The 15,741-nt window shown below is 47.8% G+C and overlaps 1 protein-coding gene across 35 annotated transcripts in view; it reads left to right on the forward strand.

Moving 5' to 3' along the window:
- The window catches only part of clasp2 (cytoplasmic linker associated protein 2), a 453,349-nt gene that overhangs the window by 209,703 nt on the left and 227,905 nt on the right, over positions 1 to 15,741 (forward strand). For all 35 annotated transcript variants that reach the window (XM_085993872.1, XM_085993847.1, XM_085993851.1 and 32 more), the window contains 2 exons: positions 13,621 to 13,713; positions 15,031 to 15,176. In XM_085993872.1, the coding sequence (XP_085849998.1) occupies positions 13,621 to 13,713; positions 15,031 to 15,176 (239 nt within the window). The remainder of the gene's footprint in view (positions 1 to 13,620; positions 13,714 to 15,030; positions 15,177 to 15,741) is intronic.

The raw sequence follows: 15,741 nt of genomic DNA on the forward strand, positions 1-15,741 counted from the left end.
GCGGAAGAGCCGAAGTTTTCGTCAGTTTCCCTGATTTGAGTGATTTCATTGATTGCCGGCTCTGTGGGTGGGTGGGGTGGGCGGGACACAGCGCAGCCTGTGGCAGAGCAGTGAATGACAGACCGCAACTTTAGGATTTCCGTATGCGGCTGCGTATTTGCCAAATCTTGAAGTTGTGGCCAGTTTCAAAGGCGGAATGACTGTGAACGCTGCCAGTTCGCCGTCATTTGGACCGCAAATTCCAGGCCAAAGTATCGCAACAAATCACTAGCCCTAATTATTCTAATACATTCTGTATTTGATGATGTAATACTCCTGTCATTATGAAACAGTGTGTCATCTGATTTAACGCAAATAACGTGGAGATTCACCTGCGTTTATATAAAAGTGTGTGTGGGTGTGCCTCCATGCTGTCAGCTTGACTCTCCGAAATCAAGACTTGGATGAGTCAAATGTCCCCGAGTTCAACATGGGAAAGATTGAAACAATCATCTTTGGTGCCCTGTGCAAACTCGGTTCTCCTGCTACTGATTCCGCCCCCTATCCTGGCCCTGGTCTCAGACTCAGTCAGACAGTTGGTAAACTTGGTGTGCTATTTGACCCTGAGCTGCGCTTTAAACTCCACATACCAAGACTGATCGCTTCTCCGATATTGCCCGCCTCTGCCACTAAAAACATGCTGTATGTCTTTCCCACTTTCAGAGTCGATTGCTCCACAACTCTTTGCTGGCTTTCCATCTTGAACCCTCCATAAACTCCAACTTGACCAAAACATTACTGCATCTTTCCTGTCCCACACTAAGTCCCACTTGCCCATCATTCCTAATCACACTGATCAACATTGGTTCCCAGTTTCCCAATGTAATAATTTAATGGTTCTGTTATGACCCCTTTGAAATTGATCGTTCGCTGCTATGACCCCTTTGAGACTGACCGCAACTTCAGGATTTAGTACATGCACATCTGTGCATTCAGGGAAATCGGTGAAAGTGCTGAAAACTGGCTTTTCTGTGGTAATATCGCTGTTAAATACCCCATTAAAAGTTAGACCCTTTTGGATTTGGTGTAATTAGACTTTTAACAGCGTAGTGACTGCTAAGCAAAAATTATGCCCCTGAAAAACTAATTTTAATTTTGTGGAATGTCAAATTTAGCCATTTTAATAAAAATTATAATTTTGAAGAAACTTAAAAACATTTTTTTTTAAAGTTTGTCCCTCTCTATTTCAGGTTAACCTATTTCCTGTGAGAGCCCCAATCTTTGTTTTGCTCTCTCTCGCATTTTTAAAAAGTTAGAATAAAAGGAGCTTATTCACTTCTTGGTTCCCGGATTGTGAGAATTCTACGTTGTGATTGGCTGTTTAGACAGCTTGTTGACGTCACACACAGCAGCTCATGCAATGAATTCCCCATTAACTTGCACTGCTTTCAGCTGAATGTCGGAAAAGCTGAACTTCTCGCCAGAGATCGCAAGATCTTTGTGGGAAGCTTACTTCGGGGCCAGTGGCAAATGCCTTTGCTTCGCCACTGACCACAAATTACAGGCCATAATCTTTATCCTCTTCAAATCCTTTCATGTCTTATTTCTGTAAGCTCTTATAGTCCTATATCCCTTTCCCAACACTTCGTTCCTCTGACTTCAGCCCTCCCTTCCTTAACTTCTTTCCAAAACCTTTGCACTTCTCGCTCCGCCATTTTTTAAATAACTTCTGAATACTAATCACTTCAACTGAATTTTTGGTCATTATTTGTAATCTCACTCTTCCTGGTTTGACGGCTCTTTCTTTACATCTGTTTGTGAAATGCATTGGCACATTACTTTACATTAAAGGCACAATATAAAAGCAACTTTTTAAATTTGTCCCACTTGAGACTTCTCACTCCAAATGCTGCACTCAATTAGCATAATAATGTTTAAGAAAGGAGATGGAAAGCCAGGCATTTAAAGCTGGGTACTCCTGACCTGCAGCCTGAAACTGATGACATTTTCCGATCCGCTCACCTCCAGTACCACCAGACCTGGCTGGGACTCCCTTGCCAGTGCTACCAGACCCTGGTGCCACAACCACCACCCTCAGTTTTGGCGAGTATTAAAAATATAAACAGAAAATGCTGGAAATACTCAGCAGGTCAGCCAGCATCTGTGGAGAGAGAAACCGAGTCAACGTTTCAGGTTGCTGACCTTTCGTCAGAACTGGAAAAGGTTAGAGATGCAACTGGTTTTAAGCAAGCACGGAGGCAAGGAAAGGTGGGGGAAGGAAAGAACAAAAGGGAAAGTTTGTGATGGGGTGGAAAGCAGGAGTGATTTAAATGACAAAAGGGAGGATAGTGCAAGGCATAAGGAGGTGGTAATGGGACAAGTAAAGAAACAGAAGATGGATCTACAGGAACTGTATATGGCAACAGCAGAACCATACCAGCACCTGCTATCCGAAAAAATGGGAGCACTGGTTATGATCTGCAATTGTTGAACTCCATATTGAGTCTGGAAGGCTGTAAAGTGCCTAATCGAAAGATGAGGTGCTGCTCCTCGAGCTTCTGTAGAGCTTCATTGGAACAGTGGAGGAGGCTGAGGCCAGAGTGGGGCGGAGAAATAAAATGACAAGCAGTCGGAAGCTCGGTCATGCTTGCAGACTGAACGGAGGTGTTCAGCAAAGCAGTCACCCAACCAGTGTTTGGTCTCTCCAGTGTAGAGATCGCATCATGAGCAGCGAATACAGTATACTAAATCGAAAGAAGTACAAGTAAATTGCTGCTTCACCTGGAAGAAGTGTTTGGGGCTTCCGAGACCTCTGGAAACCTGGCATCTGAAAGGAGGCGAGCAGGGCTGAATCCATGAGATAATAAATGCCTATACAGCACTGCTTGCGGGCCAGGAGTATTTCCTTCAGGCCCGACAAGCTACCCAGTAAACGCTCTCTTCCCCACACCCCCCTGCACCCACCACCGTCACCAACACAATTGGACCCCTCCCCACGGACCACCATTGCCCTCCCCCGCCCCCCCCATGACCGTCTGCTCCCCCCCCGACCCCCCCAAACCCTGATGCTCCCTGCCTTCCACCCCCCGACGGCCATCTGCTACCCCCTTCCCCCAACTGACATCTGCTCTCAACCACCCCCACCCTGTTGCCTGTGGGCAGGGAACCAACTGAAATTTTTTTAAAGGAGCCTTGCAGTTATAAACTGCAGGACATTGGGTTACCCGACCTCGCAACAGGCCACACACACACACACACACACTGCGTTTGCTTTCAAGATTTTTTTGAAATTTCTTCTGCCTACTGTCTTGAAGTCTCACTAGCTGAGAAACTTAGTATGGGAAATAAGCTTTGTAACATAATTTTGATATCAAAAAAATTACAACTTTTGCAAGACAGTGATTAAACTTTACTTATACAGCAGCATTTTGCATGTTTAAAATATGCACCAATGTTTTCCAAATGAGGCCCAGTCTGTCTTGAAAAGTCAACACATTGCACTCATGTGACTTTCCATAGCTATCTCTATCAGCTGACGGGCCTGAACAATTACACCCCCATGATATCCCTATCTGAGTGTGTGTACTCTGGTGAAAACCCCCAGCATGGATTGCTTACTGGGGGTTTGCAGGCTATCTGTTCACTTCAACTGGAAGGCTGACGTATGATGGTTATAATAATTTATTTTTCCGAAAGACATCAAAACAAGGTAAATGTGAACTTGGAACTTTAAGCTAAGTTTTGATAGGAAAATGATTTTCAAGGACTCCTCCGTTGTAAGTAATGTATGTGAGAGAGGGATAAGTGTGTGTGTGGACACGTGCAGGTCTCGCAATGTGAGAGAGCTGGAGATTCTTGGTACCTGCTGTAAAATGAAGAGCTGAATTGAACTCTTGGTAGGTAGAGCTTGTGCTAACCAGAGGAGTAGCTGTTAACTAATTTTCTGGAAACTTCCTTCACTCTTGGGTTGAGAGCGGCACTTGAAAATTTATTGCTGGTTAAAATTGATGTGGTGAGTGAAGAAGTTAGTACGGATAATTGTACTCCAGGATGAAAACTGCATGATTAGTTGTGGGGTATTGCATCGCAACACATCCCTTGCCCATACTGTAATAATACATTCTGCATTTCTTGATATAAACTCCTCATTATAAAACAGTATATATCCTCTGATTTACTGCAAGCAGTGCGACAGGAGATCGGTGTACAAATGGTGTTCATTCTTTGAGGTGACTTCATTTAGTTTTGGTTCTGTTTTTGTGTAACAGCTGGTGCACTTGTGGTACTGTGAGTTGATTATTTTAAACAGTTCAGCAATTGTGATGGCATTACAAAAACTGTATTCGGAAATGGTCAGCAGTCTGTTTTTGGAACTCAGACGAGTCCAGTACATTATGCACGGCTTGTTTGTAAAAGTTCAAATGCTATTTTTTCCCTGCTCTGAATCTTTTAGTCCAATGTGCAAGTCAAATATTGTAAAGGAGACAAATGTGAAAAATAGTCAATTTTGGTAAGACAGGTGTCTGCCTGTCTGGTACTTGTGCAAAGTCACCATTTTTGAGTTGTCAACCCAAGCTCATGAGAAATCTACAGAGAGTTGGAGTTTTTTTTTAAATTCGTTTTTGGGATGTGGGCTTCGCTGGCTAGGCCAGCATTTATTGCCCATCCCTAGTTGCCCTTGAGAAGGTGGTGGTGAACCGCTGTAGTCCGTGTGGTGAAGGTACTCCCACAGTGCTGTTAGGGAGGGAGTTCCAAGATTTTGACCCAGTGACGATGAAGGAACAGCGATATACTTCTAAGATGGCGGGTGACTTGGAGGAAAACTTGGGAGGTGGTGGTGTTCTCAAACGCCTGCTGCCCTTGTCCTTTTAGGTGGAAGAGATCGTGAGTTTGGGAGATGCTGCCGGAGAAGCCTTGGCAAGTTGCTGCAGTGCATCTTGTAGATGGTACGCCGGTGGTGGAGGGAATGAATGTTTAAGGTGGTGGATGGGGTGCCAATCAAGCGGGCTGCTTTGTCCTGGATGGTGTCGAGTTTCTTGAGTGTTGTTGGAGCTGCACTCATCCAGGCAAGTGGAGAGTATTCCATCACACTCCTTACTTGTGCCTTGTAGATGGTGGAAAGGCTTTGGGGAGTCAGGAAGTGAGACACTCGCCGCAGAATACCCAGCCTCTGACCTGCTCTTGTTGCAACAGTGTTTATGTAGCTGCTCCAGTTAAGTTTCTGGTTAATGGTGACCCCCAGGATGTTGATAGTGGGGGATTCGGCGATGGTACTACTGTTGAATGTCAAGGGGAGGTGGACACTCGCTTGTTGGAGATGGTCATTGCCTGGCACTCCTGTGGCGCTACCTGCCACTTATCAGCCCAAGCCTGAACATCGTCCAGGTCTTGTTGCATGCGGGCATGGACTGCTTCATTATCTGAGGAGTTGTGAATGGCGCTGAACACTGTGCAGTCATCAGTGAACATCCCCATTTCTGACCTTATGTTGGAGGGAAGGTCATTGATGAAGCAGCTGAAGATGGTTGGGCGTAGGACACTGCCCTGAGGAACTCCTGCAGCGATGTCCTGGGGCTGTGATGATCATCAGCAAAGTGATGGAAGGTGTCATCGAAAGTGCTATCAAGCAGCATTTACTCACCAATAACCTGCTCACGGATGCCCAGTTTGGGTTCCGCCAAGACCACTCAGCTCTCGACCTCATTACAGCCGTGGTCCAAACATGGACAAAGGAGCTGAATTCCAGAGGTGAGGCGAGAGTGACTGCCCTTGACATCAAGGCAGCATTTGACTGAGTGTGGCATCAAGGAGCCCTAGTAAAACTGAAGTCAATGGGAATCAGGGGAAAGACTCTCCACTGGCTGGAGTCATACCTAGCACAAAGGAAGATGGTTGTGGTTGTTGGAGGCCAATCATCTCAGCCCCATGACATCGCTGCAGGAGTTCCTCAGGGCAGTGTCCTAGGCTCAACCATCTTCAGCTGCTTCAATGATCTTCCCTCTATCATAGGGTCAGAATTGGGAATGTTCGCTGATGATTGCACAATGTTCAGTTCCATTCGCAACTCCTCAGATAATGAAGCAGTCTGTGCCCACATGCAGCAAGACCTGGACAACATTCAGGCTTGGGCTGATAAGTGGCAAGTAACATTCGTGCCACACAAGTGCCAGGCAACACTCGAAGCTCAACGTCATCCAGACAAAGCAGTCTGCTGGATTGCCACCCCATGCACCACTTTAAACATTCACTCCCTCTACCACTGATGCACTGTGGCTGCAGTGTGTACCATCTACAAGATGCACAGCAGCAACTCGCCAAGGCTTCTCTGACAACACCTCTCAAACCTGTGACTCTACCACCCAAAAGGACTAGGGCAGCAGGCGCAAGGGAACACCACCACCTCCAAGTTCCCCTCCAAGTCACACACCATTCTGACTTGGAAATATATTACTGTTCCTTCATCGTTGCTGGGTCAAAATCCTGGAACTCCCTCGAACAGCACTGTGGGAGTACCTTCACCTCACGGACTGCAGTGGTTCAAGAAGGTGGCTCACCACCACCTTAAGGGCAATTAGGGATGGTCAATAAATGCTGGCCTTGTCTGTGACGTGTACATCCCATGAATGCACAAAAAGAAATTCCTGCCTCTGGTGATCAGTCTACATATTCCACGACCACAAGGAGAACAGTCACTAATTAGCAATTAGACAACTGATTAGCACAGGATTCAGCCCTCACCTGGCAGACAGCAGGTACCAAGAAGCTCCTCACAGGCGTTATGGTGTGCAGCACAACTCACCATAAAATTTGAGTGCATTGTTACCACCATCCTCTTGACCACAGCATGGTCATATCCATACCCCATCAAACAGAAATTGCAGGTTCAGTGCTTCAGCATCTGCTTGCCTTTCTGTAATCCAATCATGGTAGGCATTGAACCCTAGTATATGAGAGCCTGCTGACAAACCTGACCTCCAGGTAATGTTCTCCAGCAGCTTTCGTGTCAAATCTGAGTCGTCTCATCAACTATACAATGGATATATGCCTTCAATGTGGTAAAAGGATCTGTTTGAGGTAGCTTGTAACAGACCAACTGCTAAATTTCTAGACTTCTTTCATGCTCAGCTCAACAAACAATTCCATTAAGTGATCCCTCACTCCCTATGAACTGGAGTATGACGTTATATGCGCAATATCTTATAATCTAGGATTTCCTAACGGTTGAGCAAAAACCCTTCATACAGCTTTCTGCAATGGACCTGACTCCATTCATGTTCTCTTTCTCTTCAAATGACAGAAGAGTAATCACACTGTCGGGCCACATGACTAAGGTTTAAGATTAGAGATTATACAACATTATAAAGTCAAAACACCAAATTTCACGTGGTTGCAGAATTTCTAACTTCAACATCTTGGAATATAATAGAAACAAAAAGCGCAGCACTTTAAGTATTAGTAATACTAAGCCTGGGTTAGTCAATCACCAAAAATGTTTTTACATGTGAGGTTTCATCCACAAAAACTAAGGCCTAGAAATTCAGTTGGTAGCGCCAGCCGCTAGCGCCTTAAGAGGGCGATAAGTGGGGCGCGAAGCGGCTAGCGCCCGGGCGCGGCGCGATCTGCGCCTCTCGCCAACTTGAGTGAAGATTTAGCGGCGGCGCAAAACTGCAATGCCCGCTCAGCTGTGCGCGCAGATCCTGACGTCATTTCATGGTGCAACGCCCTTGGTGCGCCCCGAACCGGAACTTCAGTGGCGCCCCCCTTTCCGCCTGGCGCGCGCAGCGACTGGTTGAGTGGAACGGTTCCCAGTCGCTGTGGGGCTGGGGGGGCACTATTTAAAAGGGACTCTTCCTGCATTCTTTGTGGTAACCATTTTGAATCACTCCTTCTGTGTGAGAGAGAGATTTGGAAAGAGACAAAGGGAGAGAGCTTTCTGCTTTGACTCAGCGCTCGCACAGGTACTTCTGGCTTCAGGTCAGAGCTTTGCAGTTGGATACATTTTTCAGTGCCATAGCCTTGAGTGGGAGCTGCAATGGGTGGAAACGTTGGGTTTCTGCATTGCATTGAAAGGGCTCAGATGCCGAGAGAGAGTGCCAATCATGGCCAGACGGAGAAGGGCCAACAGGCGTCGGCACAGGAGGCCTTACCCTCCCAGGGTATACCGCCAGCACTTCTCCTACCTCAACATGTCTGAGGAGCAGTGCATTCGGAGGCTTCGATTCAGAAGGGAGGTGGTCACTGAGATCTGCCACCTGCTTCAGAGAGATCTGCAGCCTCAGCTGAGGAGCAGGACGTCTTTGTCGGTGGCAGTGAAGGTGACGGTGGCTCTCAACTTCTGTGCCACCGGCTACTTCCAATCCGCTACTGGGGACACTGCCAATGTCTCCCAGTTCGCGGTGCATTGCTGCATCCGCCAGGTCATGAATGTCCTCTTCAGAAGGAGACGTCAGTACATTTCCTTCCCCATGACCCTGGACAAGCAGCAAGAGCGTGCAATGGGATTTGCAAGAATAGTGGGCTTCCCCATGGTGCAGGGCGCCATTGACTGCATGCATGTGGCTTTGCGGGCGCCTCTAGAGAATGCCGAGGATTACCGCAACCGGAAGGGGTACCATTCGCTGAACGTGCAGTTGGTGTGTGACCACAGGCAGCTCATACTAGCTGTCAATGCCCGCTTTCCAGGCAGCAGCCACAATGTCTTCATCCTGCGCCAGACTTCAGTGGCAGACATTTTCGAAGCCCCGGCTCACCCAGGAGGCTGGCTTCTCGGGGACAAGGGCTATCCTTTGTGCACCTGGCTGATGACCCCGCTCCGTGCGCCCACCACCCCTGCTGAAGAACGATATAATGACAGCCATCAAGCGACCAGGAACAGCATTGAGCACACGATCGGCGTGCTGAAGCAACGGTTCCGCTGTCTGGACCATTCCGGGGGAGCCCTAAAGTACTCGCCTGAGCGAGTCTCCCATTTTGTAGTGTGCTGCATGCTGCACAACCTGGCTATCCTCAGGACTCAGCCACTGCCAGCAGACATTGGAGCACCACCAGAGGAGGAAGAGGAGCACCAAGACGGGAGGGAGGCACAAAGTGCAAGGGCCGTCCGTCGGCGGCTTATTGCAAGTCGGTTCTAGGCCCCCTCTGAGGGAATGGCTTGTGCCATTGGAAGAACATGAATGGAGCCGCTCCGCAAACCCCGAGGCGGTCAAGGCAACAAATAGTTCAAAGTGCAAACATGCACAATCTGAATAAAGACAATTTTTTATTTAACAAACTCTGGGCCCTTCCCGCATGACAAACAAATACAGAGAAACCCCCAAAAAACAGTCAGACACATAACTGTCTCTCACAACCTGGAGACAATGAACAAAACAGTAAAACAAAAATGACCATGATCCTCGGCCTTCAGAAAAAACAAACACAACATTGTCGGCCTTCATAAAAAACAAACACAACATTTTGCCACACCTCCTACTTTTCGGCCTGCGAGGGTGATCTGCCTCGCTTATGGGATTGGCCCCTTCCCGCCCTGCAGCTCCTCCGCAATGGGACCCCAGTGGCTGCAGCAAGGCTGGGGGAAGGCTGCTGAGGGTCAGATAGTGAGTTGGCAGATGCCCTTGGGGGACGGCCTGGACCAGCTCTGGGCCCGGAGGGCCCGGCTGCTGACTGCTCCAACTCTGCTTGGGCTGCAGCAGTCGGTCCTACGGGTGGTGGCAGCTGCAGTGGAGGAGTGACAGTGTTGGCAGCAGGAATGCTGCCAACGTGACAGAGCACAGGCACTCCCTGGTCGGACGAGACACTGGCACTCGCACGGGCCAGCACTGAAGCATGCGCAGCAATCTGCTGAAGGACAGGCTGCTGCGGCACGGCGAGGGCCTCGGCGATTCCTGGCCGATCCAGCGAGGGTGGCAGCAGTTAGTGCTCGTGTGTCCCTGATCTGTGTCTGCATCAGACCAGCCAGTGACTGCATGGCACGACTAAGCACTTGGCTGGAAGCCGCATGTGATGCAGCGACGTCCTACTGACTCCTGGCCTGTGCTGCCCCGAAGTCCTGCAGACTCCTGGCCTGTGCTGCCCCGTATTCCTGGACACTCCTTGCCAGTGACTCTATGGAGTCAGGCATCCTTGCCACTGCAGCCATGAGCTCAATGTGCCTGCGCTCAGCCTGGGCGCCCATTTCACCAAGGAGCCGCACCTCCTCTGCGCTCACTGTAGCAGGACTGGAGGCCACACTCACCCTCCGGGGAGAAGGCCGCCGAGCTTCCCTACCCCTCCCGCATTGCTGCAGCCTGCTGGGCCCCGGAGCTTCACCCTCCTCAGACCCTTCCCCCCGCTGCTCCCCTCCAGGGAAGACGTGTCCCCATCATGGCCATGGGTTGCCTCGGCTGAGGGTGGCACTGATGTTCCGGCTTCCTCTTCCTCCTCCTTGCCTTCTGATTCACTCACAGTGCCAGCTTGAGGGCCCGCCTCCTCACCTGGCGAATCAGCATCTCAAAGCAGGGAGGCACAAGAGTTGCTTTAGAGTGAGGACAGGGCGGCAGCGAGGGAGGCATGAGTGCTGCTATGCACTGCATTGGTTCGAGAGTGGCAAAGGATGCTGGTGTGAGGCACGAGTGGAAAGAGAGAGGTCAAAAAGGTGATGACCTTACCATTGCTGTCCAGAATGGGGTCGGCATCTCCAGTGGCGACGGGGCCAATCAGCCGGCCTGCCATGATCCGCTCCACTCGCTGCTCCAGGTCGCTGAGGACTTTAAGTTCAGCACGGCCTCCCCCGGTCCGTTGCTGCTGCCTCCTATTGTGGGCCAGCTTGCCCTGCAAGAGAAAGGACGGGCTCTGAGTACAGTGTCAAGCCCTGATCTTGCCTGCACTGCCTCCCATGGCCGAATAGCCCTGACAGTGTGTAAAGTGGTGATTGTGCATGTGATTTTCATGAGAGTCCCATAGGTGTTGGATGAGGACTGGGCACTGGGGCTTTCAGGACCCTTTGGCCATAAAGTGAGGTGCACATGCAGGTATGAAGAGGATACTGGAAAGGGTACTCACCCTGACAACCCGAGTGAGGTCGTTTAAGTTCTTTCTACATTGCGTTGGTGTCCTGGGATCCATGCTGCTGGAGGTCACTCTGTGTGCCACCTCCCTCCAAGCTTTTCTATATTCACTGGGCAGCAGCCTCCTGCCACTGTCAGGAAAGAAGATAGGTCGCCTGCGCTCCACTGCGCCAACCAGAACCTTCAGGGCACCCTCACTGAAGCGCTGCGCTCGCTCCCTAGCCTTCTCCATGGTCGTGGGCATAGCGTTGTCGAAGCAGGTCTGTCCAGGCCTAGAATCAGGGCTCCAGTGTGCAGGGCGTGGCTGCAAACCAAATCGACCCTCCCCCTTTAAGAGGTGACCGGCGCCAGCGTGTCTGCCTGCAATCGATAACTCGCCACACCTGCGCTGCGCCCGCCCTCGGTGGTAGCGCCTCGGCTCACCGGCTTTGCGCCTTATGATAGTCGTGCACCGCCTGCTTTAGCGCAGCAGCAACCTCTTGGGGTGATGCAACTCAATTTCGGCGAAGGTGGCGCTAAATTGCGCCGGGCGCTAAATTTAGCGAACGCCCGGCTGTAGCGTCCCAAACGTGGCGATACTGAATTTCTAGGCCTAAACCTTTTAGTATTTGTCTGTATTTTGATGAACTGAGAAGAACTGAAGAATTGGGGAGAAGGTTGCTGAAAATATATGCCACTATCTAGGCATGGAGCTGTCGGTCAACCCCTTTGAGATATTTTGGAATATTATTCCGTGGTGCAGACCTGGTCAAAGAAAAGGCTTTATGCTGAAATTCTCATAAATGCAGGAATCGCATCTGTTCATTCCTGATTTCAAGTACCTTTGCCATAATTAACTTCAAAATAAAGCAAGCAGCCCATCTCCAGAAAATCTATCGGAAGATTTGCATCTCAGTAACAAGTCCTCTCCCTTCCAAGTGTTCCTCGGGCAATGTTCCAGAGTGGATTCAATGTCGATTCTGTTTTCAGTGAGCGCATTCTACAACATTCTACAACAAACAAGAGGGCAGATTTGATGGGCCCAGAGGAAGCTGCAAGAGGCTATCAAAAAATAATGACAAGGTCAAAAAAGTGGCAGATGGAATTCAATGGCCCTGAAATTAGGATCGGGAGCTTGCCGCGCGTGCAAGCCCCCGATCTGCACTCGCCCTGCGCGCCGACATCTGAAGCCCGGGCATGCTTGCATTTCCTGTCACTGGCCCGGTTCAGATGTCGGCGCGATGTGCTTACCTGATCCAGCGGTGCAGTTAGTGCGATGTGCCGGCTGGGATCAGGTGAGCACTGTGCAGCCAATCGGGGGAGGGGAAACTCATTCATGAGTTTGACAGTAAGAGCTGTCAAACTCAGGAAAACTCCTGGCCCCAAAACACTACTTAAACCTGAAAGAAAATTTTAAAAAAATTGCACTACTTCAATGAACAATAAAGAACTCTGAAAAACTATTTTAAACAATAATTTTAAAATTTGAAGAAAATTTTTTTTTTTAAATCGGGGCTAAAACTAAACTTACTGTGCTGTAAATTCTTTAAAAATAACAAACCTGTGGGAAAAATGATTCTCAATTGTACTAAAAGCCCACTTACCTGAAAAACTAAGTACTTACGTGTGGTTTTTCAATGTGTAAAGACTGAAGGCCTTTACACACGCGCAACTCTGGGGAGGAAAAAAGGAATTTCACTGCACACGCGCTGCTTGTGCAGTCACGCGCGTTCTGCCTCTTAACCCCTTGGGTCAGAGGACAGGAAATGCCGGTTTTCAGCACATGCGCTGTGCATGCTGAAAACTGGCAATTCCTCCGGGCACACGCGTGAGTACCCCGTCCGTACTCACGCGTTGTGCCCGGAATTAGTGGGCCATTGTCAGTGATGCATTTTGGTTCAAAAATAAAAGGGATAACTATATTCTGACTGGGTGATGATGAAAAGGGAGAATGCTTGTGTGGAAGATAAACATCAGTACAACTGGTTGAATCAAAATAACAGAAAATGCTGGAAAAACTCAGCAGGCCAGGCAACATCTGTGGAGAGAGAAGCAGAGTTAATGTTTCAGGTCGAAGACCCTTCGTCAGATGAAGGGTCTTTGACCTGAAACGTTAACTCTGTTTCTCTCTCCACGGATGTTGCCTGGCCTGCTGAGTTTTTCCAGCATTTTCTGTTGTTATTTTGGATTTCCAGCATCCGCAGTATTTTGCTATTGTGTTAGTGGTTGAATCGAATGGCCTGTTTCCATATTGTAATTCTATGGGCAACAACCTGTCTAGCTCTTTTTTCACAAGCTGTGTTCAAGCTCTCATCTGGTCTTGCATATATTTTATAGTTGTTGTACACATCCAGGATACAATCCAAGTTTTAGCCATATACTCTCATAGCTTCCATGCCAAAAGCCTTTTGAAAATCAGGGAAGGAAATGTAAATGGGCCTTAATGACCAGTAATCTCTCCGAAAAATATTTAAGTAATAGTTTTGACATGGTCGGCTGTGTGATTGTTGCCAATTGTTTTGGTGCAATAGAATGTACTTTTTTGTGAAGCAAATGTCTCAGTAAAGATGGTGTACGTGCTGAAATGGTCTCCTAAGTTATATCTCTTGTCTTTCAGATTTTCTCTAATAGAGAACTTGAAGAAACGCTCAACAAAATCCGAGAAATACTGTCTGATGATAAACATGACTGGGATCAGCGAGCCAGTGCTGTAAGTTGTGACAACTTTGTGGAGGAGGATTTTTGTACTGACACGCAGAAATATTTTTTTCCCTGCACACACTGTTGAAAGGCCAAGATGAAATCTAGAACATCCTTCTGATTGTGTTAAACTCAACTTTAGATCATAACCCACTGCATCAGGGTGACTTTTATTGTTCCATAACGCTCACCTTGGTAGTCTTGAGATTGCTTATAATTCACAGTTAATTGAACTCAAATTCACTGATGTAATTTTATCTATCTTTAAAAAAGAGCATTGATGTGTGAACTGGGTGGTATAGTGGGGCCACTGTCCTTTCACCTCTGAGCCTCTTCTAAATCTAGCCCAAAATGATGGGATTCAAGTTTCTTGCTCCCTTCTCTCCCCCTCTCCTTCTCCCTCTCCCCCTCACCTTCTCCCTCTCCCCCTCACCTCCTCCCTCTCCCCCTCTCACCTCTTACATGAGATCAACGGACTCGGCTCAGACTGAGGATTGGATCGTTGTGGTGTGAATGGGTCAACCCTGAGCTATTAGGGAAGCTTAAATGGAGCTCTCCAGTCTGCCCTTTCCCTCCATTCAGAAATGGATTTTGCTTTTCTAAAGCTAGTGCATTATTGCCTTAAATGAGATGTTACTATTGAGGTTTGTACATAATGTGCAGTCTTAAATGTTCTGAAATGGGCTAGCAGCATCTTGTGGATAAATGTTAGCACTACATATTTTTCGATTGGTGGTGTATGGACCATGTAAAATAAATCCAGAGTAATTTGTTCTTGCACTTGGAGAATGTTTTTAGTTATATTGGAAACTACTAAAAATTTGACCCAGCTAATGGATAGGTTCCTCCCTCCTCCAGTTTTCTTGCCCTAATTTTGTACGTCCTCGCCCTTCCTCAGGTGTTGCCTCCTTGCTGGGGGTGTGGTTCCAGAAGTGCCATTGTGCCAATTACCTCCAATATCTTGCCTCGGTGCATTACTCGTTTACGAATCTAAACAGCAAGTATCGACAGGCTATTTGGTTGTTGTGGCCATCACAGTTGTTTGGGATGATGGCCTTACTTGATGCACATGCATGAGTATTTCCAGCAGGGAAATGGGAACCCTTATTATCTTTCTGTCCCCAACCTAACCCCAGGATGCAGAGGCCAACTGTAGCACCCCTAAGACAATACCAGCTCTAATCAGCTAACTCAGCCAGACAAAAGATCAAATTGATTATCTTCCTGATCTGTTCTGTTCAGCTCAGCTACTTAGTGCTAAACCCACTGGGCCATCAGGGGAGACCTAGTGCACAGATGATTGAAGACTTTTCCTTTTTCCTCCTAGCTCAAGAAGATTCGGTCACTACTGATTGCTGGAGCTGCAGAATATGACTGTTTTTTTCAGCATTTAAGATTATTGGAAGGAGCTTTTAAATTGTCAGCTAAGGATCTCCGGTCACAGGTTGTCAGGGAAGCTTGCATTACTGTAGCGTAAGTATTGTTGGAAGTATACTTGGACCTGTTTAATATATTTTAAAATATCTCTGAATTGTTACAGTAAAAAGGTGCTACTGTGAAATTCCATTATGGGATTGATTGTACTTTATATAAAATGATTCCAGGAATAGGCTCACCAGTCTATCCTGTTGAGCTTTTTTTTTAGCAACCTGGAGTAAATAAACACACACGTTTCTATAATGACCTGTAAAGCAGCAATTGTCTGAGTGTGAGAGGACTGTCAAAATAATGGCAAGGCTAATGGCACGTGCTGTTATTTATGGGTAAACGCTACAGAAACTTCAGGTGAGCAGCAGATGCTTGGTTAAATGTGAATACCCATACGTTGCTGTCTGAGTTGTGCCACTCCGCTATTAGCTTTGTGAAAATGGCATCTCACCTGTAGCCTTCCCATTTATTTTTCAGAAACTTGCTGTATTTGGCCATTAGTTGCCCATTAAACTCACCACAGAAAGTCAAGTCTAGTCATTACAAGCATAAGTACCCTTTCAATTACGTAATAAGTGTTAATGACTGCCAATCAACCTCTGGCACCGAA

This window comes from Somniosus microcephalus, chromosome 7 (genome assembly GCF_052327205.1).
Source record: "Somniosus microcephalus isolate GS21.2 chromosome 7, FLI_Smic_1.0, whole genome shotgun sequence".
Taxonomy (NCBI): domain Eukaryota; kingdom Metazoa; phylum Chordata; class Chondrichthyes; order Squaliformes; family Somniosidae; genus Somniosus; species Somniosus microcephalus.